Consider the following 20,711-nt stretch of genomic DNA (forward strand, 5'->3'; position numbering starts at 1 on the left):
TGATAGAACAATGACGGCGGTTGCTGTCGTCTGAAAACTGACTCGGAGGCAGCTGATGGTGGTGATTGTGGACGACTGCTAGAAGACAAAACACAACTGCCGAGTTTTGGTGTTGAGTTGTCATTGCAGGGGGGCCAAAGTCAAAGACGGAGCACCGCTCAAACGAAACGTCTAAGCCACTAGTCTGGGTCAGCTCCTGCTAGGGGAGCGGACCAGGTTGGTTGGATTTTTGTCAGCCTTGCATCGACAGTCCGGATGTGGTAATTATCATGGCGGAATCACGCGGTGCCTCCCGGGATGGGTTTGCCACTCACGATAACTCACGTTGCTGTGTACGAGCACGATCCTGTACAGTGCCCAGGGCTTCCGGTCCGGGTACGGTGCTGCAAAGTTTGATTGATCGATTGCAATCGATATGAATCAGTTGCTTGAAGCTAATCACCGATCTGCTCCGGGTCCGGGTACAGGTCCAGCTCCCAGCTACTCTCGTACTGGTGCAATGCAACAATATGCACTCTATGCAGCTGCAGGTGCATCGAATCTCACCCTCCCGACTCTCCTCTTCCATTCCATAAGAGGTACATACCTGTTACAGCCATGGACTAGGTGGTACCTACAGTATCAGCTTAAGGCGTCTCTCCGGCCGCTTGCTGCAGTCCGAATTGCCCAGCCCTGCAGTTGCTCTATTCTCACTCGTCCAAAATGCCGTCTGCAGCCCGTGATTGGCCCAAATTGCTGTCACCGGGGGATCAGGCCCTACTGTACTCGTAAATACAACTGGGCCCCCCCGCCCTTACCATGTTGCTGGGGACGCCGCTAAAGCGTTGCAGGCGTCACTAAAAATGTTCAGCTGACTGACTCGCACTCACTTCGGAGGCAAGATGCGCTTCTTTTGCTTCGCCTTGGACAAGCAATCTCTCGAGTCAAGAAGCTGACGATTCGTTATCATTTATGCAAGTTTGCAGCGAATGAGGCAGGTTTCGCAGGGCTGCTAAGGCCCCAAGTGCGGCTTTTAGCGCATCGTGGCGACAAAATCGTGGCATCCTGCTCTTAGCCAACCATTAGTTGATCATGACCAGATGTGACTCTGTAGGGCCGGATCCGCGCGTTTCGCTTCCTTCGGCACGCCGCCCATGCCATGCTCGCACTAAACTCGGAACGCATACGAAAGAATGTGCATGGATGATTGGCTCCCCCGGACCCTCCCCAAGCAAGCCACGCCTCACATCAAATCATCAAAACGGGACAAAGAGCAACAGATTAAGAAATAAGCGTCTGATGACAATGCACTAACTGGGAAACCAAGACAACACAAGAATCATTCAAATGCGCTACCTACATCCACCCGGCGTTCCATCTGTCCGTACAACCGAGCGTCAAGCGCGCCACATTAAAACAGAGCATGAGAATTCTTCACGACTTGATCTCGACTTCCTCCCGAATGCTGTCCGCCTGGCCGGCCTCGGGCTCAGCATCGATCTTCTTGACCAGATCGGTGACGCCAAACAGCTCGTCCATTCTCTCCAGACTAAGACCCTTGGTCTCGGGCACGAAGAACCACACGAAGATGCCCATGATGAAGCAGAAGCTGCCAAACATGAAGAACATGCCCTAGTCGCGAGTCAGTACATCAGTGTTAGAGTTTTAAGATGAGGTCTCCCGCTTACATAGCCTGCCTTGCCCATAGTGGTCTGCATAGTTAGAACGGCTGTCGAGAGAGTCAGTAAATGCTGAATATTAATCCTAATCCTGATCCTCCAATCCTGCGCGCATATCTCTGGGATAATGGTGCGCCAATCGGGGATCAGGAACAAGGGGGCGGGAGGCTGGACGGCTACTTACATCGAGCGCAAACAAAGTTGAAGAGCCATTGAGTGGCTGCGCCAATGGCCACGTTCATGGCACGCAGCCGAGCAGTGGGGATCTCGCTGACCAGAATCCAACAGACGGGACCCCAGCCAAACTGGAACGACCCAGCCCAGAGATAGATGCAAGTAATGGCAACATATCCAAAAGCGGTGACCTAGAAAGGGGGCGAAGACATGATTATCAGCCAACAATTCCGAAGAGTGGCATCGGAATCGGAAGCAGGAAGCCTTCGCATGCAGGATTGGGACTTACAGGCTGTCCGGCAACAGGGGGTTGGACCCTTCCATAGATGCCAACAATGTAGAGGAAGATGCCTTGAGCGGCAGCTGTCCACAACAGACTCCAGCGTCGGCCAAGCGAATCTGCCACAAAGACGAGGAAAACTGCGCAGGCAGCCGTCTTGACAACGCCGTATATTCCAGTGGCGAATAAAGACGAGTCATTGCCAGTCATTCCGAGGTTAGCGAAGATTTGGGGAGCATAATAGTTCTGTGTCGTTCGCGATCAGCATGTTCCCTGCAATGCAACATCCCGCTCCATCGGTTCCCCAATAGGAACTACAGGGCTTCAAGGATCAAGTCTTACGATGGCGTTGACACCAGTCATTTGCTGGAAGATCATGAGGAGCACGGAAATGATGGCACGCTTTCGGTTGCCAGGAATCGTCCACATTTCCCTGAGGAGTGTCTTGAAGGTGGCGTCTCCGGTCAGGCGCCTCTCATGTTCGAGTTGATCGGCCATCTCCTGGATCTCATTTTGGACGTACTCCGAGTCGGCGGGAAGACTACACGCACACAACCCCCAAAGTCAGACAGATATTCCTTGCAACACACGGCTCAGAGTCTCAGTTTGCCTTACCCACGAAGCTTGATGAGAATCTGATTGGCCCGGTCCCAATCGTCTCTTCTGGCGCACCATCGAGGACTGAATCATGAGTTAGCTTCTCTGGAGTTGCTCTTGATGTCGATGCGATCCAGATAGGATAGACCGCCGGGGAGATTACGTACCTCTCAGGAGAAAGAAACATGCCAACCATCAAGAAGCTTCTCGGCAGTTAGAAAACGGCCTGGGTACGACTCATGTAGCTGACTTACACGGCAGGCAGAGCTTGCAAGGTCAAAGGGACAACGTAGATTGCAGGGGCTGGGACGTGCAACAAGCATCCGTAGTTAACCCTAAGAGTGGATGTTGTGTAAGATGATTATGTTCTAGAAGCCAACAATGGACTGGGCTGGGTTGGGGTTGTTTACGTACCAGAAAGCAAGCATGATGCCGAAGACGTTAAACAATTGATAAAAGGCTATACAGCAAGGCCAATATCAGTATGGGGTTCCTATTGTTTACTGCCATAAGGCGGTGGCAGAGGGGGAGGGGGGTCGATGCCTGAGGCCGAGGCGAGAGCAGAGCTCAAGCTCCAAGCTTCTTGCTTCTTGCTTCTTGTATATTCTTACCTGTCAAACCACCTCGGATGGCACGAGGAGCGCACTCAGAGACATACAACGGAGTCAATGCAGATGCAGCTCCGATGCCCAGACCAGCAATAAATCTACCGACATACATGACAGCAATCGTGCCCTTGGCGGCAGATGCAGCCTGGAAGATGATGCCGATGATGGTCAGGAATCCAGAGCCCATCAGGGCAGCTCGGCGGCCATATCGATCGGTGATCCAGCTGGTGAAGAAGCACGCGGCGAAACATCCTGCCTGCAGCGTCGAGACAATGTTCTGGTTCATGTTGGACTTTGCCTTGGTCGAGCTGTGAGCGTAGTTGAACTTCTCCTGAAAGTCGGGCATGGTCAGGATGCCACCGATGGAGCCCGTGTCCCAGCCGAACAGCATGCCGCCGAAGCAGGCGGAGAAGACAAGGGTGAAGACGCGCCATCCATAGATTTCGTCAGGATCGCTGCGCATAGCATCGTTGCGCACGATGGCGCGCAGGAACTTGGCGGTTACGCCCATGGTGGTGGCGTATTAGAGTCGACCTGGCTTATGCTGGTGTATGGAGCCGCCCCGGCAGTTGTCGGCAATGTTTGAGCGTGGAGTGACAGGCAACAAGCACTTCGTGATGACAAGAAGTGCTCTACCCTATGCAAGACTCGAGGATCCGGTCTCGCCTTGGGGCAACGAATTGAATGGACGGCTCCTGAGTCAAGTCTGAGAGGCTTAATCAAGGAGACGGACAGAGCGACAAGGGAAGAGAGAACGGAGGTGGACGAGGTCCTGCGACGCTGATATGTACTATTTTGCTGAGACGACGACCCGCTTCTTGGGCTGTCGAGCAGGACCCTTGTCGCACCCAAGAGGAACATGCTCAAAGTGCAAATGCAAGCGAAAGGAGCGAGCTAGAGCGGCCCCCCCAGATGCGCGGAACAATCAGACGAGTGAAACCACCGGGCTAAAATTCCCCAGACTTTGAAGCCAGCTGGCTGGGGGAGTGGACACCTCGGAGCTCTTGGCTAACAAGCACCAGGTGGAGAGCAACGATGATCTGATGGTTGGTTCTACATCATACAGTACTGTTCTTCATGGCATCCGTATGTATGTGGGATGAAATACGGATTCCTGTGACAGGCGACACTGAGATGCATGATATTAGCCGTAGAGGGTGGCTCAACTGCAAGCTGCATGGGGCTTCACAGCAGGCATGAGACGACAACATCGATCATCAGCAAATCGACCCTCTTGCACATGGACATCACAAAGAACCATTCGTCATTATTCGTGGCCTATACAGAGCTCTGTTGTTTGCAACGAACGACGTATTGTTCACAGCCTCTCCGGGGAAGCATGAGGAGACAGACTGTCACTCTTTTGGTTGGGGCGCCCTTTTGTCGGCCCTTTTTGCTTTCGCCCATGTTCCTTGTTCGGCTACCCAATGTACTGATCAACCGGTTCCAGCGATCCGCTGGTAAGAGGCGCGTCTTTTTTTCACCGTTGACAGGACGGGATGCCAGCAGATTTGCAATTTTAGCTGATAGTCTACGGAGTACGGCAAGTTGCGCGACGCAACACCACCGACGTCGCAGCGTCTCTACCAACAAAGAAGCCCTGGATTTCGTACATGGGCTACCAATCTTTAGCACATGTCCAGAGCTTTGAGGCCAGGTTTTGCCTTTCAGCTAAGGCGCTGCTTCACCCGCCGTGGAGCGCCGATTATCTTAGTGCACAGACACGGGCCGGGGTTATGGCTTCGGCTCTGCATTGAGGAAAATCTCCCCTGCGGAAGAATCAAGTCCCGCCAATGAGCGGATGTCTGGCTGCCAAGAACGATGGATTTACATCTCGTGATGACGGGCAAAGGGCATCTCTGACCCAACACGGCCACGATTACTCTACAATTCAAATTCCAGTCTCCAGCGGTGCGATGGTCTTGCAAGGCATGGGGAAGTGGCATCCCCTCCCCCGGATTATCACCCCAGTCCGCCAACATCGAGGCGCGGGATTTCGGCAGATACAGGTATTGAGAATCACACAAGTCACAGCCATGTTTCCCCGTTTCGTCTTCAAGCACTTAAGCATACAGGGGCCCCTTTCTTTTAACCGCTTGTGGGGCCGAGGAGGTGGGGTTCGTGGAGGCGGAACATTGAATCCATCTTTTGGGCTTCTTCTTTTTTTCCCTCTGCTTTGCTCCGCAGCGATATGTTATAGCACTATTTGCCTTCTCCAGATCTCTCCGCATTTCTGAGTTGTGGCGCCAAGCCATCGAGATGCGCTATTGTTAGCATCAGCTGGGATTGGGGCCCTTTGTTTCGAGGATTTTTTTTTGCTGCTAGCTGGCCGCCACAGCCCTCTGGACAGGAGAGTCTCGGCCACGACATGGCGGTCCAACGAATCCTAGCTCTCAGGGCTCGTACAGGCATACGAGTAGGTATGTCAGACACAGAGCATCCATCTTTTGATGTTGCAACCATGTGCCAGCCAACCAGGCACCCTGGTCAGCTAAACGACCACTCGTGGGGAAGGTTGACGGCAGCAGTCCTTCGCCTCGAATGCCTAATAGAGGCATGCCGTCAAGCGGGCTGCTCCCGGGTGGAGTCTACTTGAACTGCTGGGATTCATGGAAATTCATTCATCAATCGCTCCGTGCTTGACGGCTCCGATCTGCGCAGAAGCGCTATTACTCGCGTACGGCAGGTTACATGTACATTCATACCGTACACACGCGTACTTCACCTCACCTCTCCGTTGGTGGCTTGCGCTACAGGCTACGGTTTGTGGGATAAGGCTGCTGGTACAATATAGTACATGTAAGTTTATTTCTACGTCTATTTGCCATGTTCTCTTTAGGCAAAATCCCTTAGCCTCGTTGACTTGTGACCGACATCGTCTCCCCGCCACTAAAGAGTGGGAAGAACGTTGGGTCAAAGAGATGATCGCAAACACATGCGGCAAGCTCATGCGGCAAGCTCGGTCGCCTACACTGTTACATCCCGCCATCTGCTGCCATCTCCAAGACTAGCCAGTTGGGGATCGTGGGAGGACTCTTCCACCCATCTAGATAGCTCTCTTTGGGGACGCCAGTGCCCGCTGGTTTGGCATAGACTGCAGAAACGTACCACACCCCTTGGCCCTGGGGGATCTTGTGCTGCAAGGTCGGTATTGTTGTCCGACTCTCCATGAGATTTGTGTTGGGATCAGCATTCACAAGCATGGCCTGTCGTTGGCCGTGTGGTTCTAGAGCCTTGATGCCAACAGCTCCTCTGTCCAGGGCCGCCGCAAAGGCACCGTTGAGCCCCGTATTCCAGCCAGCCGGTGTGTTGGTATCATAGTTGCCAATGATCTTGGGGCTTGTTCCCTCGCCCTTTGATTCATCGTATAGATCCAAGTATCTTCCGTTCTCGGAGTTGACGTTGCGGATGGCAAAGGCGCCATCCGCGGTCATGACCTCTCGACCAGCTTGGATGTGATGTACCCGCAGATGCCAGTTTGGCGTGCTTCCAACAGGGGGCACCAATAATGTCTTGATCTTGACATCGGCAAAAGGCTTCCAGACCGAAACGAGGATGGGCTGGCCGTCTCGCTCTTCAATAGCGGCATACTCGGAGAGCCTCCTCGTCTTCCAATATTCGCCGCCATCATCCGATAGCCCCAGCTGCGATGCCAAGGCATATTGCTCCAAGGAGAAGAGCCCGGAGGGCACGGAGTATCCAAAGGCGCTGCTGTATGCGAACCCTCCATATTTGGCGTGGGTGGCCTTCATTGGATAACCGCAAGCTTGGCCCGAAGAGAGGAGCATACAATGTCCGCCCAGGTAACTTTAACAACGATTAGAATTGCACGGTCAGCAGAACGTTTCTAGCCTTCCCATTGGTGGGTAAATGAGGCTGCTCTCACCTGGTAATGTGACCTGGATGCCGAATTGCCTTGATTTTGGGGATCTGGGGGCTGATTGGCTCCTCCTCTGATGTCCAGAATGGATGTTGCTCTGGAACGGCCAGGCAGATGAAAGCTAAACATGACCAATACTGATCATTGTCCCGTACAGTTAGTACGATGCCTCTCTGGATGATGCCGAGATAGGGGGTTGCATCAATGCTACTCACAGGACTTCCAGGGCTATTGTAATTCTCGGTAATCTGCAAGTGTTTCACGTGAAATAAGGGTCAGCGATCTAGCATCGGAAACAATATGGAACCTGCATGAGTAGCCATCGTGATCATCACACGTACATACATGCTCGGGTACGAAAACCCGAGAGACAGCGTCCCACTCGACGTCCAGATGTCACCCTGTGTCTGCCACCACCTGAAATTGCGGAGGACAATTCCCTTGACCATGCCCCACGTTAGGGGAGCCGGCAGCTCGACGTCTGCGTAGGCCAGGGCGCCCCAAAAGGCGACCATGGCGAAGCGGTAGACTAGACTACGGCCAAACGGGATGGCTCGGCCGAGCTCGTCATGATAGTGGACGAGGTCGAGGGCGGCGATCTCAGCGCGGTGCTTGAACTCCTTTGCACGAGACGGATCAGCCTTGGCGGCGAGCTTGGCGTAGAGGAGCTGGAGGAAGTGGATGGCGAAGCTGGAGGAATAATAATCCATTTCTGCGGAATAACAAAAGGCGTGAGTATTAGGGGAAAGAGAAGTCTAAGGGAAAAGCAAAGTGGGAGAGGAGTAGACTAACGATGAATGCCCTCAGGACCGTCGTTGGACCAGCCATCTCCTCGGTAGAAGGTATCGAGGTGCTTGATGTCGCTCTCGAGCCGTTCCTCTGAGTATTTGGCTCCGTTTTGTTTGAGTCCTAGGTTGGCGAAGACGCGGAACCAGAGCCAGTTGGTGTTGGGCATGCTGTGAGACTTTGTCAGTGAGTGAAGGATATTTACAGTATGATTTCTTGCAAGGACTGATCAGACTTTTTCTCATTGATAGAGTTTCCAAGCCAATTCTCGACATTGACTCGCTCCTTTTCCGAAAGACCGTTCCATAACTCTGGTGCGACGGCCAGCGCGAATCCTATACAAGATGATGCAATCAGCTTCCGTTATTTTCAGCAATCAACTTCCAATATCAACAGTCACATGAATTACCAAAAGGGCACATCTCAACCATGCGTTGGTCATTATCACGAGGATATCCCCAATACTCGGGGCTTTCTGGGTCAGTGCCGGCCTTGATCCCCTGAACCCACCAGTCAGTGCCCCGATACTGGCCACCCCCGGCCAAGAGGCACGCCAGACCCCAGATTGGACGGAAGAAGCCTTCTACTTCGGACGCGGTCTGGTCGAATCTGACGGCCGTAGCTCCAGGGCACTTGACGCGGGCCTTTTGGGGTGAGAAGAAAGGCTCGAGAGGGTCAAGCAGCGTCCGGAGAAGCTCCTGGACTGAGGCGCGATCTGTAATGGGGACTTGGGCAAAGGGATGCTTGTCATTGTAACCAAGCGTGAGGGGAGCCATTTTGAGATTGGTTGAGCGAGTTTGCTACTATGATTGTGTTTCGCTCAATGTTGTATGTGGTTCAACTATCTTGACGCTGCGTACATGGAGGTTTGGGGAAGCTTTATTTTATTTCACGCTACAAAGGTAAGCATCATGAGCTTTCTCCGGCAGACAAAAAGGCACTAAAGAGCTAATGCTTGGACAAAGTGGTGTGCAAGCCATGCAAGCTCTAGACTATTATTTTTTTCGGATTTGATTGAGCCGAGCTGCTCTGGGTGATATCAGACTGCGACTGCGGCATCGCGAGTGAGGGGCAAGATGGGGTTTGTGTGGAGAATGGACAAGAGGAAGAGGAGAAGCCAAGCGAGAGCTACAGTACAAGTATTGTATCGTTGGAGGGATAACTTTTGTCAATTGCTCCCGTCTCTGATGGTTGAATGAATGGTGGGGTAATTCCAGCGGGTATATGACGTGTTTAGTTATGTCTCCTTTCTTCTTCTCTCTGTTTTGGGGTAAATTTTGCATCTATTAGATGGGTTGAAAAGACCACGGCAGGACGGCAGACGGCAGTAAAGATGTGCATGCTCAACTTCGGTACATGAGGGTCTACAAGGCAGCTAGCAGTTCCTTGAACCCTGCATGACGGTCGATCATTGTTGATGGGGCCTGGAGTTTGCCGGCTAAATTCAAAGGATAATGTCTGCATGTATGGATGGATGTATTTTGCAGAGTCACTTTGTATCGATGTTGGAGAAACGGAACCCGGCAGATAGGATTTGGTCCGAGGATAGGATTTGATCTAGGAATGACTCGAGTGGGTGGGTGTTAAAATGGATGAGTAGGTGCTTAACTAGGAGCTCGAAAAAGATGGGTTTTGGAGGTATCGAGGTGTGATAGTGTATGACACCCAGTTAGAACTGTTTGTTGTGAGACTGTGGATGTTGTACTATTGCTTGAGTTGCGGGCTTAGGAATGTGGCAGTGATTAAAGTGAATGTGTGGTAATGATTGCAATGGGCTGTATTGAGTATATTGCTCGCCATATTGGACATGGATGTGAGAGTGTCGGCAGTAAACTCTAGAGATGCATATAGTATGCAGTTAAACAAGTAGTCAGAAAATAGACTCTAATACGAGTATATATCATCAATTTGTCTAGTTGCTAGCCCGAAATTAAACCTCAATGAACCCTCCAAGACCAACGAATGCTTCGCTTCAAACCTTCTGGTTACAAGCATGCACACACGCATAATATGCTACCCTAGAGCCGGATTTCGCTGTCGTGGGCTAAGAAAGTATCGCCTAGACATCTCCCAGAATGATTTAACATAAAGTTCTTAAAATCAATTGCGTCCTGTTAAATAATTGAAGCAGGACCGAGTGACTTTAGATCAAATAAAACATGTACATTTAACGCCATGTTGACATCTTTAACTTCCACAAATCATCTCAATATCACCTGGGTGACAACTCGACTTAGCAGTATCACAACCTCATCCCAGCCAAAACCACACAATGTCGACAGCAGATTCAGCGTCGGCTGATCCCGACACAAAACCAGAGCCCACCAAGACCGAAATCGCGTCTTCATCACCACTCTCCTCGCTTAAATCTGATGATTTTGAGCCGCCATTCACGCCGGTGCGACCGCGGCGCAACGTCACTGCTCCCAAGCGCTTCGGAACACCATCCAATGACGACTCCAAACCAATCCCGCAACAGCCAAAGAGGAGCACTCCAGCGAAAAAGAAAGCGAAAGTGCCAAAGAAGGCTGAATGGGATATTGAAGGCTTGCTAAAGTGCTCAGGGTCGCCTCTAGCCTCGGCGAATTTGAGAGTTTGTCCAGCCTCCCCCTTCTTGTCCAGATGCAGCTTCACCGGGGTTTCATCCTCTTGAGAAGTTACGAGAAAATTCAACGTCTAACTGAATGAGCAGAGCATCCTATGTAACCCCATGGCATGGTCGGCTCTGGACCAAGATGACAAGGCGGAAATCCTGGCTCTCTTCCCGGACAAGGGCCACATCCTTGACGCTGGAACGGAAGACGCGCGACCTAACTTTGCGTCGTTGATGAACGACGACAGCTTCCGCTACGACTGCGCCGCGTACACGGAGAACATTGCGGAGGGCCGTCACGATCCGGAGTGGCTTGCGGAGGCGTGGAGTGCGCATGAGAGGAGGAAGGCGGGTGATTTCGACCAGTATCTGATGGGTAAGCTGGAGGAGGAGTGGGGTGTTGAGATTCCCGAGGAAATGAAGATTCGGAGAGATTTGCCTGAGAAGAAGGCAAATGGGAGTGCTAATGGAGAGACAAATGGGAGTGCGAATGGGGATGCACCGCGAATGAAGATTGTGTCTAGGAACAGGGAGGTGCGCGATAGTATGGAGATTGATGAACTTGCGCTCTAAAGTTTTGGGGGTGTTTATGGAGCGGATGGCTGAGCGTTTACGATACGATACCAAAGGGATACAGAATGCATAATTAACTACCTAGTGAATACCACGTCTTTGATCGAGTCAACCAGGTATTTGTATCATCATCTCATTACCGTACCCAGTGATGATTATAGACATGTCTGTGTTTTATTGCTGAGATTCTCATAGCTCGATGCCTCCTATTGACACGCCTGTGTTTTATCTGAACTTTTACAATCTCGCCAAATACTAATATCCTCATGGTCGGACATGTTGAAAATTCGACAACCATATATCCCAGTTGATGCAAACCCATACCTCCATACATGCACATATACACACAAGCATATAGTACATGTCATAAAAACGCCCATCACCTAATCCAGCTAATCACTGCCCAAGACGCAAATACATGACGCTCAAGAAGTCTTTGCAAAATCAATAAGAAACTGGGCTAGTTTCTGCGCTCCCTCCAAAGTAATCGAGTTGTAGTTTGAGGCGCGGATTCCGCCCACGCTACGATGTCCCTTGAGGCCGGTGAGGCCCAGAGCAGTGGATTGCTTCAAGAAGTCCTTTTCAGCAGCATCGATGTCGCCGCCCTTGGTCACCCTGAAGCAAATGTTCATTCTGGAACGCACCGACTTGTCGGGCACGACGCGGTATGCGTCGGGGTGGGAGTCCAGAGCGTTGTAGATGAGCTGGGCCTTTTGCTTGGAGAGCTTCTCCTGGCCGCTGACATTGTCTGGGAAGTTGGCGAGAGCCCTCTTCAGGACTTGGCCGGCGATGTAGACACTTGAAGAGGGGAATAAGAGTTAGTATGTAGAGATGACTTGTCTTGGCAGAGAGATGGCTTACTCGAAGATGCTGAGCGTGTTGTACAAGCTGTTGTTCTGAGCAATGGTGTCGTATTGCAAGATGATGGGGGGAATAGGGAGACCCAGCTGTCTCATCGTTTGCGCCGAGGGTTGTTTAGTGATGGGGGCAATGAGGCTCTTCTTGATGATGACGACGGTGATGCCGGTAGATCCTAGGTTCTTCTGGGCACCGAAGAAGATGACGGAGAAGTTCTTGACGTCAACCTTTCGCGAGAGGATATTTGAGGACATGTCAGCCACGACAATGGGGCCTTTGCCGTCAGGGCCGGGAGCCAGAATCTTGGGGAACCCGGCAAATTCCACTCCGTCGACTGTTTCGTTGTCGCAGTAGTAAACTAAAGCAGCATTCTTGGAAAGCTTCCAGGTGCTCTCATCGGGAATGATGCCAAACTTGCCGTTGTTGCTGAGTTTGGCATCAGCGACGATATTGACTTTGTCTTGGCCAAACAGTCTCGCCGCTTCGGCCGCCGCCTTGGCTGACCAGCTGCCGGTGACGATGTAGTCTAACTTGAGATCATTATTAACTGCGTCGTTCAAAAGCTGCGTCTGTTCGGAGTTGTTCTGTCCGGGCTGTGAGGAGATCTCTGCTTGCTTGTTGGCGACCCATGTGCCTACCATGTTGTACGCCGTGCTGGCGAACCCGCCCGTGCCGCCTCCCTGCATAAAGAGAATCTCATAGTCATCGGGGATGTCGAGGAACGTGGCCAAATCAGCCTTGGCCTCGTTGATGATGGTGTTGGCAATCTCGGAGCGATGCGAGTGTTCAGCAAGTCCGAGTCCAGTCTCGTTAAAGTTAACCAATGCTTGGGCGGCCCTCTCCAGTGTTTCTGTAGGAAGTAGAGCCGGGCCGGCACCGAAATATGTGATGTCCTCTCTGGCAGGCATTTTTGCTTTTGGGTTGAGTTGTGATGAGCAGAGAACCAAGTTTGAGTGAATGAGTGAGTGGCTTATCGAGTGTAAACTTGGGCGATGTTCGGTGATATTTTACTTGGACGTTTCTGGTTCTTATAAGCCGACAAAAAAAAAAAAAAAAAAAATGCGGCCGTAAGTGAGTCACGAGAAGAACAACGGCGAAAACAAGCTCAATGGCACCGACAACGATGCGAGTTGTGAAGAAACTGGACTAGATCCGAGTTTCAAGTGAAGTGAGTCAAGGGTGAGTTTACATAATGTGTCGGAGCCTGGGGATGAGATAGATCTTGCATCGATGCTGTCCGACTTCGCACTGGCCGCTCTCGTAGAAAAAGCACATGTTGCGTTTTTGTTGGCGTTTTATTATGCCTTTAGCAATAAGCTGGCGTCACAGTAATTAATTCTGTCTACCTACTAACTACTAAGGTAAGTATGATGCTACAGTGCCATAGTCCAAGTAAGGTAGTACTGATGAATTGGGCTTGTTTTTGGGGGTCAATTGAGGTGAGTTTCGCTATTCATAGTTGAATTGCCCATGATAACTAGAAATTTCACTCGACACATTGACTGCAAGCTGCAATGACAGCTGCTTTTGAGATTCAGGAACGGACTCTGATGCTGTTCGATTTCTTCGCAGTGGAGCGTGCTAGCAAGGTCTCAAGAATTACTGACTCATCCAATGACCACAGCTTGGTTGACTGTGGCTGAAGAGTGCTTGCAGTGGGTGGCGTCCGACTCTCCAGCCACAGCAAGGCGACGAAGCTTAGGTTGCCTGGATGCGTTTCCCTCATCAGCCATATCGCAGCACCAAACGGCATCTTTCCTTCGTCGCCGCGCCGTTACAACACAAAACTCGCTTCTTTCTCCCCTCCGAGACTTTCCCCGACCGCAGTGAATCACCATGTTCAGGAACAACTACGATAACGATTCCGTCACCTTGTATGTGGTCTGCCCGACTGGCTGGAGCCCCTCCAGCTGCCGTCGCCTCGTAGCTCCAAGCTCGCCATAGCTGACATGACATTCGTCTCTAGCTCGCCGCAAGGCCGCATCTTCCAGATCGAATATGCGGGCGAGGCCGTGAAGCAGGGATCAGTGGTGGTCGGAATTGCCAGCAAAACACACGTCGGCCTGTTTGCCGTCAAGGCAAGTTTGCATCTACCCCTCAGCATATACACCCAGAACCAAGGCTGACCTTGGCCCGCGTGGCACCAAATAGCGAAACGCAGAGGAACTGTCGTCGTACCAGAAGAAGCTTTTCGAGATTGACGAACACACCGCCATTGCCATCGCCGGCCTCACATCAGATGCCCGCGTCCTGTCCAACTTCATGAAGCAGCAGTCCCTGGGCCACCGCCTCACCTACGGCCGCCCGATCCCCATACACACACTGGTCGGCATGATTGGCGAAAAGGCACAGATCAACACTCAGGTCTACGGCAAGAGGCCGTACGGCATTGGGCTGCTGGTAGCTGGCGTCGACGAGAACGGCCCCCACCTGTTCGAGTTCCAGCCATCGGGTATGACGGAGGAGATGGTTGCGTTTGCTATTGGCGCGCGAAGCCAGATGGCCCGGACATATTTGGAGCGGAACATTGAGTCGTTTGCCGACTGCTCAAAGGAAGAACTGGTCAAGCACGGCTTGAGAGCGCTCAAGGAGAGCTTGGTACAGGACAAGGAGCTGACGGTCGAGAATACATCAGTGGGATTGGTGGGCCTGAAAGAGGGCCCCAACGGCCGATCAAGCATCGAGCCCTTTAAACTATACGACGGCTTCGAGGTCAAGTCGTGGATCGAGAGTGCCAGCGAGAGCCAAGGAGGCGAAGGAGAGGGAGAGGGAGATGCCGCCGCGGGCGAGGGAATGGAGGTTGACAGCTAGACGACAAGGAGGCACTGATGAACTAGAGGGGCTGCGGGAGAAGAGTTTAGATCATGTATCACTAGAGGCTGCTTGGGACAGCACAAATGGTCAAACTTGGCATGAATGAAGGAATAATAACAAAAAGAAAGAAAGATACCTAATCATGATATTACTCCCGTTCCATGACGTAATTGTAAACCTGTCTATGGATATATAACGTTATATCGTTTTGCTGAAAACCAAACCATTCTATACCATACATCAAATACCTCACATGCAATGATGATTTTTTCCTGAAAGCTGTCCAAAGAAGCAAGAAAATAAACAAATAATAATTAAGCAAATGCAGGGCTTGCTTGTTTGCAGTCCTGAACCGTCCAAGCATTCCCTTTGTACGGTTTATCCTCTATATCCCTAACCTAGTCCGAATCTATTGTGTTCCCCATTCCAGTTTAAAAGTACCCTCGGAACCCTGGTAGTTCATCAGACCCAGGATGGCGTCCTCGGCGGTGTTTGCGGTGACGAGGATGTCCTTGTTGGGCAGCTTGACGAAGCCCTGCTCGACGGCCTTGTCGACCCACTGGATGATGCCGTCCCAGTAGCCGTTGATGTTGAGCATGCAGATGCCGCGCTTGTGGATGCCGAGCTGGTTCCAAGTGACGACCTCGAAGAGCTCCTCGACGGTGCCGTAGCCGCCGCTGAGGGCGATGAAGCCGCTGCCGGGCCCGCCGTTGAAGACTTCCTCGGCCATGAGCTTCTTGCGCGTGTGCATGTCCTTGACGACGGTGGTGCGGCCGTAGGTGGACTCGGTGGGCACGTATTGGTTGCTGGTGTTGATGGTCTGGTAGGTGCCGTCGCGCTCGTACTTGACGAGGGCCTCGGGGATGATGCCGTGGATGGCGTCGGGGCCCTTGAGTTCGCACAGGGTCTTTGCGACTTCGCCCATGAGGCCGACGGTGCCGCCTCCGTAGACTAGATGTTTGAAAAAGAGATGTTAGCAGGGGTGTGCCTCTCGTTATGGTCTTTTGAGAGGGAGGTGTTCTGTAACTCACCAAGGTCAATATCGTTCTCGGCCATTACTCTGGCGAGCTCTCGGGCGGTTTCGACATGTTCAGGGTCGTTTCCTGCGCTTGAACCGCAGAATACGCAGATCTTGGTGCGAGGAGTGCCGTTGGCGTTGGCGGTGCCGTTGGAGGCGCCGTTCTGGCCGGTAACGGTGCTATCAGCAGTCATGGTGGGGGATCTCTAGATTTGTCGTTTCTGCGTGGCGGGGTCGAAATCAAGGACCGAAAAGAAGCGACAGAGCAGAATAAGAAGAAGAAGAAGAAGAAGAAGGATGACGTCCCGATTTATAAAACGATTTATATATGTCTCTCCAAAGTCTTGAGCAGACGGGGGATTGGGCAGATGCCTAAGGAGTGGTGGGTATGGCTTTGGGCGTTAAGAGCCAGACGGTCGAGTAAAGAGCGAGGCTAGAGGCTTCAATTTCGTTGGTTGCAAGAGCAGCGAACCAGAGTTCAATCTTCGTCGAAAAAGAAAAGAGAGAGAGAAGAGAAGTTCGAAAACAAACGGTGGCGAACCCGGGGCTAGATATAACTGCTGCGAGTGACAACTGCGAATTACGCCAAAAGTTGAACGTTCCAGATCTGACGGCGCAAACGCTGCCACTAGTTTCGAAGCGCCCCCCGGCAGCCATCGGCCACCGCCGGCCCCCATAATCGATGGAGGGGACTAGAGACTAGCGGTTTGGATATCCATATTCCCAAACTTCGTGGCGTGGGAGTCATGCAGTTGCCGGGGACCAATGCGAATGTGGTAATTTTCAAAAATTGCCAAATTCGCTCGCCGCAGGCCGAGATCGCCCAATTGGCGTTTGTTTCGGGCGGTGGGACAGGTCTCTGACAGTCTTCCCCTTGGGAACTTTAGTTTTGGTGTTTTCGTGGCTCACCTTTGTGCAACGGCAATTGAGGACTTCATTTGCTGGGTTTCGTAGGGAGCTGGGTGAAGGAGGTCAGCAGGACAGGGCCGGTGAGAAACAGCAGATTCTGAGCTGGCGAGGGAGAGTGGGTTTGTGCTTCAGTTGGATGCCGTTGGGTTTTTTTTGTCTTGTGCTGTTTTGCATTTGAGGCTCGATATCTGCATACCGCCACTACAAGTACAACCTACTCATGCATCACTGACCTGATTGCCATGTACATGTATTCTAATCCTGTTTCATTATAGACAACTAGGATCTACCATCTAGGCAACACTGAAACAATGCCGTATTCACATGTCCGATTCTCGCTAATCATCAGAGATCTTTACTCAGGGCTTCTAGATGCCAAGATGCGTCATCTGGCCGTTTTGCTCGGTGACGGCCCAGTGGATCAGGGGCAGCGTGTCACTGCAAAACACGGCTCAAAGTTTGTCGTCGATCGGGCTTCAGTATAATCCCGCCTTGACTCGCTACAGCCAAGAGGCTCTTCTTTATCCGTCTTCTGCTTCTTCTGTCGCCCGCCATATTCCAGAGCTCTCTCTCGTGCCACGGAGCCTGCCGCTGATTCGCCGACCCGGGTGGATGGGGCCCACGGCGCCGATTTACTCCGGCCGCCGCCGCCTGCCGCTGCTCAAGTATCTTTTTGCGCTGCGCAGTGTGTGATGGGTACACGAGCTCGACCTAGGCCAAACACGGAACTGGACCTCTCAAGGCTGCGTGCTTGCGAAAGGCCACATGCATCTTGCACAATTTTGAAGCTCTCGCAACGACGCTCGCCTTTCTGCTTCCAGAGCGACCAGCTGCTCTCCGGACTCACCACCACAAGGCGAAAAGGCGTCTGACGGGTCTGTGTCCCACGCGACGCCCGACAGTCTGCGCAATGCCCGAAACAGTTGCGCAACGGCCTGCGGGCCAGGCGGCACGGCGCCAGGAAGACCAAGGCAGTGTAAGTCAAGATTGCCGGCCATATTATGTCTTGAATGCGAGCTGACAAGTTGTGTGCAGGGCATCAGCATGAACAAAATCATCATGGGTGTCGTCTTCTACCTCGGAGTCAACGTCTTCCTCAGCTTCTACATGGCCAAGGACCAGACCGGCGTGGCCACCACCAATCCCGAGACCGGCGAATCCATCATCGTCCCCGGCAACCTGGGGACCATCCCGCCGTACCAGCTTCGGCCGCGGCACCTCGATGAGGGCGCTGCTTACAGGCACATCCCCAAGACCATTGCCCCCATCTGGCCGCAGGACAGTCACCTGGACATTGTCGTTGCCATCTCGCCCTCGTTTAACCCGATCCCTCTGGCCAATGTTCAACCCGAGTATATCGTGCTGGACGAGAAGAGGTTTCACATGAACAACAAGACGGACAAGCGGTCAGTCGATACCACCTTTACCGTGCCGGAAGCCGTGCAGAAAAATGGCACGCTTTGGGGTCACTTCTACATTGGCCTTGCTGGTAGCGTTCTGGATCCTTATCTGCCCAGCTATGACCCCGGCCGAGCATACCATGTTGTCCATCCTCTTACCCAGTATCTGCCCAAGAAAAAGGTAGTCAAGACAAGAAATCTGCTTGAGGACCTTCCTTCTCCCGTAGAGGAGCCAGAAGAAGTGGACACGTCGGGCCCTCTCATTTCAAATTACTACCACCAGAATGCCAGTTTCTCCCTGGTGCCTGGCCTGGGAGTCAAGGACTTGGACACTATTCACCCTGCCCTCAAGACGTTCCTCCGCCTTGAGGCAACCGGCGCCCGCGATGGCACGGGCCAAAACGGCTGGTACTGTAAGTCATGCCGTCATGGTACATTTGTAATGCAAATTGACGAGCTAACCCATCATTTCTCTTAGATCCAACTCTCTTTGTCAACACGTTCTGGCAGTTGAAGACCCACATGACGCTCCTTAATGACACAGTCAAGGAGCTGCCACTTCACATCGACCTCAACAACATGCCCGGCTGGCAATTCTATGCCATGGCCGCTGTCGAGCAAAACTCGAAGGAGAACGCTCGCCAGGCTGCCCTCGGCAACCCAATTCCTGGCGGCGGTGATGGATCGGAGATCGAAATGATCAAGGAAATCTTTATCGACACCAACCCCATCCTGCTCGGCATCACCGCTTTTGCCAGCATTGCTCACATGATTCTGGAGACGCTTGCCTTTGGATCCGACATTGCCCACTACCGCAAGAAGAAGGACAACGTTGGCATTTCGGTCCGCTCCATCTTAGCCAATGTGTTTATGCAGACAGTCATCTTCCTGTATCTGCTAGACAACTCGCAAAACACGAGCTGGATGATTCTCGGCACCCAGGTTGTCGGCATCGTCATTGAATTCTGGAAAATCACCACCGTCGTCAACGTTCGTTTCCAAGAGACGGCCCCTGGCTCGCTTTTGCCGTACTGGTTCGTCTTCGAAGACAAGCACAAGCTTACCGAGACGGAGGAAAAGACCAAGGAGTATGACGAAATTGCTTTCAAGTACATGTACATTCTGGCGGTGCCTCTACTAATTGCCTACGGCATCTACTCTCTATTCTACGATACCCACAAGTCGTGGTACTCGTTTGTCATCACCACGCTTGTCGGATCCGTCTACACCTACGGCTTCCTTATGATGGTTCCCTCCTTGTACATCAACTACCGACTCAAGAGCGTGGCGCACATGCCCGCCAAGGCCATGATGTACAAGTTCCTCAACACCTTTATTGACGACCTGTTCGCCTTCACCATCAAGATGCCCTTCTTGCATCGACTGGCGACGTTCCGAGATGACGTCATCTTCTTCATCTACCTTTACCAGCGATGGGCATACAGAATCGACCATACCCGTGTCAACGAGTTTGGCCAGGGAGGTGACGATGATGAACCTGTTGATAAGAAGGATGAGAAGGACAAGGCTGCCATCAAGGATGCGGCTGAGGAGCAGAGCGAGGCTAAGGCAACCGGCGCTGATGCCGGAAAGGCGACTAAGAGAAAGTAAGCCGTGCTCTAATGCTACCGACCTGTATGCCGTATCGATTACATGTAGTTTGGGACTTGGGATCATAGCAAGTAAATAGACTACGCGAGCTAATTGATAATCATGTAAAACAAAGAGATATAAATAGCATAGCTCCTCTCTCCGCAATAAAGAACCCTGATCGCCAGGTACGAGCACTAACAAAGCAAGCGCCGAGCCGTCAAAAGTAACTTCGCGATGAGGCCTCACGTCTGGGACGCCCTCATGTGTTAGTGGCCCCCTTGGCTATTGTTTCAGGATGGATGACAAAAAGGTGGGAGGGGTGAAAAGCTTCAGGTTGGCCGGTCATTGTTCTCGCTAACCCGGGCTGACACACCAGGCTAAGAACCACTGAGCTCCCGTGATGAATCCCTCAGCCCTATGGAAAGCAAACGGCGGGATTCCGTTGGACCACGAGCCCCTAATTTCGTCTTTTGGTGGTGGGTGGTGTCATTAGATGTGCATAAGTGCAATGTAGGACATTTCGATGCCGAAGCGAAAAGACAAAGAAAAAAAAAGGGACCATGAGCGGGCTGCACATGGGGGAGGCGTCACAGCGAGTTCAACCCCTGTAATCATGGCGTCTTCCCAAGTAGCCGGCGCCCCTTCCAGCGCATTTCCCCCCCACCGACGGCCTCCAACCAGAGGCCGCGATAGCGCATCAAGCCACATAGCGGGCAGCATTTGGATCTCTCTCTAAAGCGCTCAGGTTGGCCATCTCCAACTCCATCCGTCATCTTCCATTCGCCTTTGTCTTCGTCACTCTCGTTGCTCATCCTGCCTCCCTTTTTCTTCTTCTACTGCTCTTCTGCTTTCCCTTGGCAGCGTCTGCGTCGTTCGTCCTGATTCGTTATCCCTATCTTATCCCTTTCTGCCACAGCCTCCAGCGGCCCACCGTTTTGCAGCACAGCCTCGTCTTCTTCTTGCTTGTTTC

General features: G+C 52.2%; 7 protein-coding genes across 7 annotated transcripts; 3 read left to right on the top strand and 4 right to left on the bottom strand.

The window, feature by feature from the left end:
* Window positions 1–1,413: 1,413 nt before the first annotated feature.
* Window positions 1,414–3,828, bottom strand: M431DRAFT_78790 (hypothetical protein; the record flags this gene model as incomplete). Its single annotated transcript, XM_024922746.1, has 10 exons — window positions 1,414–1,611; window positions 1,668–1,708; window positions 1,843–2,023; window positions 2,122–2,358; window positions 2,455–2,653; window positions 2,728–2,793; window positions 2,877–2,912; window positions 2,964–3,044; window positions 3,124–3,169; window positions 3,321–3,828. 10 exons carry the CDS (start codon window positions 3,826–3,828, stop codon window positions 1,414–1,416), a joined length of 1,593 nt encoding a protein of 530 aa, XP_024777577.1.
* A 2,274-nt stretch (window positions 3,829–6,102) lies between these two features.
* Window positions 6,103–8,978, bottom strand: M431DRAFT_505458 (hypothetical protein). The gene is made up of 7 exons (XM_024918642.1): window positions 8,393–8,978; window positions 8,219–8,318; window positions 7,990–8,153; window positions 7,539–7,909; window positions 7,413–7,445; window positions 7,204–7,334; window positions 6,103–7,124 (listed from the first exon to the last, which is right to left on the bottom strand). The coding sequence occupies exons 1-7, from the start codon at window positions 8,757–8,759 to the stop codon at window positions 6,293–6,295; spliced, it is 1,998 nt and encodes a 665-aa protein (XP_024777578.1). The 5' UTR covers window positions 8,760–8,978; the 3' UTR covers window positions 6,103–6,292.
* Window positions 8,979–10,111: 1,133 nt separating this feature from the next.
* On the top strand, window positions 10,112–11,259 carry M431DRAFT_517520 (hypothetical protein). Its single transcript, XM_024920332.1, has 2 exons — window positions 10,112–10,576; window positions 10,676–11,259. Exons 1-2 carry the CDS (start codon window positions 10,256–10,258, stop codon window positions 11,147–11,149), a joined length of 795 nt encoding a protein of 264 aa, XP_024777579.1. The 5' UTR covers window positions 10,112–10,255; the 3' UTR covers window positions 11,150–11,259.
* A 315-nt stretch (window positions 11,260–11,574) lies between these two features.
* Window positions 11,575–12,915, bottom strand: M431DRAFT_78612 (hypothetical protein; the record flags this gene model as incomplete). The annotated part of the gene is made up of 2 exons (XM_024922721.1): window positions 11,575–11,947; window positions 12,011–12,915. The coding sequence occupies 2 exons, from the start codon at window positions 12,913–12,915 to the stop codon at window positions 11,575–11,577; spliced, it is 1,278 nt and encodes a 425-aa protein (XP_024777580.1).
* Window positions 12,916–13,657: 742 nt separating this feature from the next.
* On the top strand, window positions 13,658–15,024 carry M431DRAFT_352623 (hypothetical protein). The gene is made up of 3 exons (XM_024914492.1): window positions 13,658–13,881; window positions 13,974–14,085; window positions 14,159–15,024. The coding sequence occupies exons 1-3, from the start codon at window positions 13,844–13,846 to the stop codon at window positions 14,816–14,818; spliced, it is 810 nt and encodes a 269-aa protein (XP_024777581.1). The 5' UTR covers window positions 13,658–13,843; the 3' UTR covers window positions 14,819–15,024.
* Window positions 15,025–15,230: 206 nt separating this feature from the next.
* M431DRAFT_479453 (hypothetical protein) lies at window positions 15,231–16,033 on the bottom strand (the record flags this gene model as incomplete). The annotated part of the gene is made up of 2 exons (XM_024915768.1): window positions 15,231–15,772; window positions 15,853–16,033. The coding sequence occupies 2 exons, from the start codon at window positions 16,031–16,033 to the stop codon at window positions 15,231–15,233; spliced, it is 723 nt and encodes a 240-aa protein (XP_024777582.1).
* A 1,759-nt stretch (window positions 16,034–17,792) lies between these two features.
* M431DRAFT_78992 (hypothetical protein) lies at window positions 17,793–19,759 on the top strand (the record flags this gene model as incomplete). Its single annotated transcript, XM_024922766.1, has 2 exons — window positions 17,793–18,561; window positions 18,627–19,759. 2 exons carry the CDS (start codon window positions 17,793–17,795, stop codon window positions 19,757–19,759), a joined length of 1,902 nt encoding a protein of 633 aa, XP_024777583.1.
* Between the last annotated feature and the right edge of the window lie 952 nt (window positions 19,760–20,711).

The sequence above is a fragment of the Trichoderma harzianum genome, assembly GCF_003025095.1.
Source record: "Trichoderma harzianum CBS 226.95 unplaced genomic scaffold M431scaffold_3, whole genome shotgun sequence".
NCBI lineage: Eukaryota > Fungi > Ascomycota > Sordariomycetes > Hypocreales > Hypocreaceae > Trichoderma > Trichoderma harzianum.

Coding starts and splice junctions, on each gene's coding strand:
- M431DRAFT_505458 (XM_024918642.1), bottom strand. CDS start 8,759: ATGGCTCCCCTCACGCTTGGTTACAATGACAAGCATCCCTTTGCCCAA. Junction 8,319..8,392: donor GGTTGAGATGTGCCCTTTTG/GTAATTCATGTG, acceptor CATCTTGTATAG/GATTCGCGCTGGCCGTCGCA. Junction 7,335..7,412: donor ACAATAGCCCTGGAAGTCCT/GTGAGTAGCATT, acceptor GACAATGATCAG/TATTGGTCATGTTTAGCTTT.
- M431DRAFT_517520 (XM_024920332.1), top strand. CDS start 10,256: ATGTCGACAGCAGATTCAGCGTCGGCTGATCCCGACACAAAACCAGAG. Junction 10,577..10,675: donor TAGCCTCGGCGAATTTGAGA/GTTTGTCCAGCC, acceptor CTGAATGAGCAG/AGCATCCTATGTAACCCCAT.
- M431DRAFT_352623 (XM_024914492.1), top strand. CDS start 13,844: ATGTTCAGGAACAACTACGATAACGATTCCGTCACCTT. Junction 13,882..13,973: donor GATAACGATTCCGTCACCTT/GTATGTGGTCTG, acceptor ATTCGTCTCTAG/CTCGCCGCAAGGCCGCATCT. Junction 14,086..14,158: donor TCGGCCTGTTTGCCGTCAAG/GCAAGTTTGCAT, acceptor GGCACCAAATAG/CGAAACGCAGAGGAACTGTC.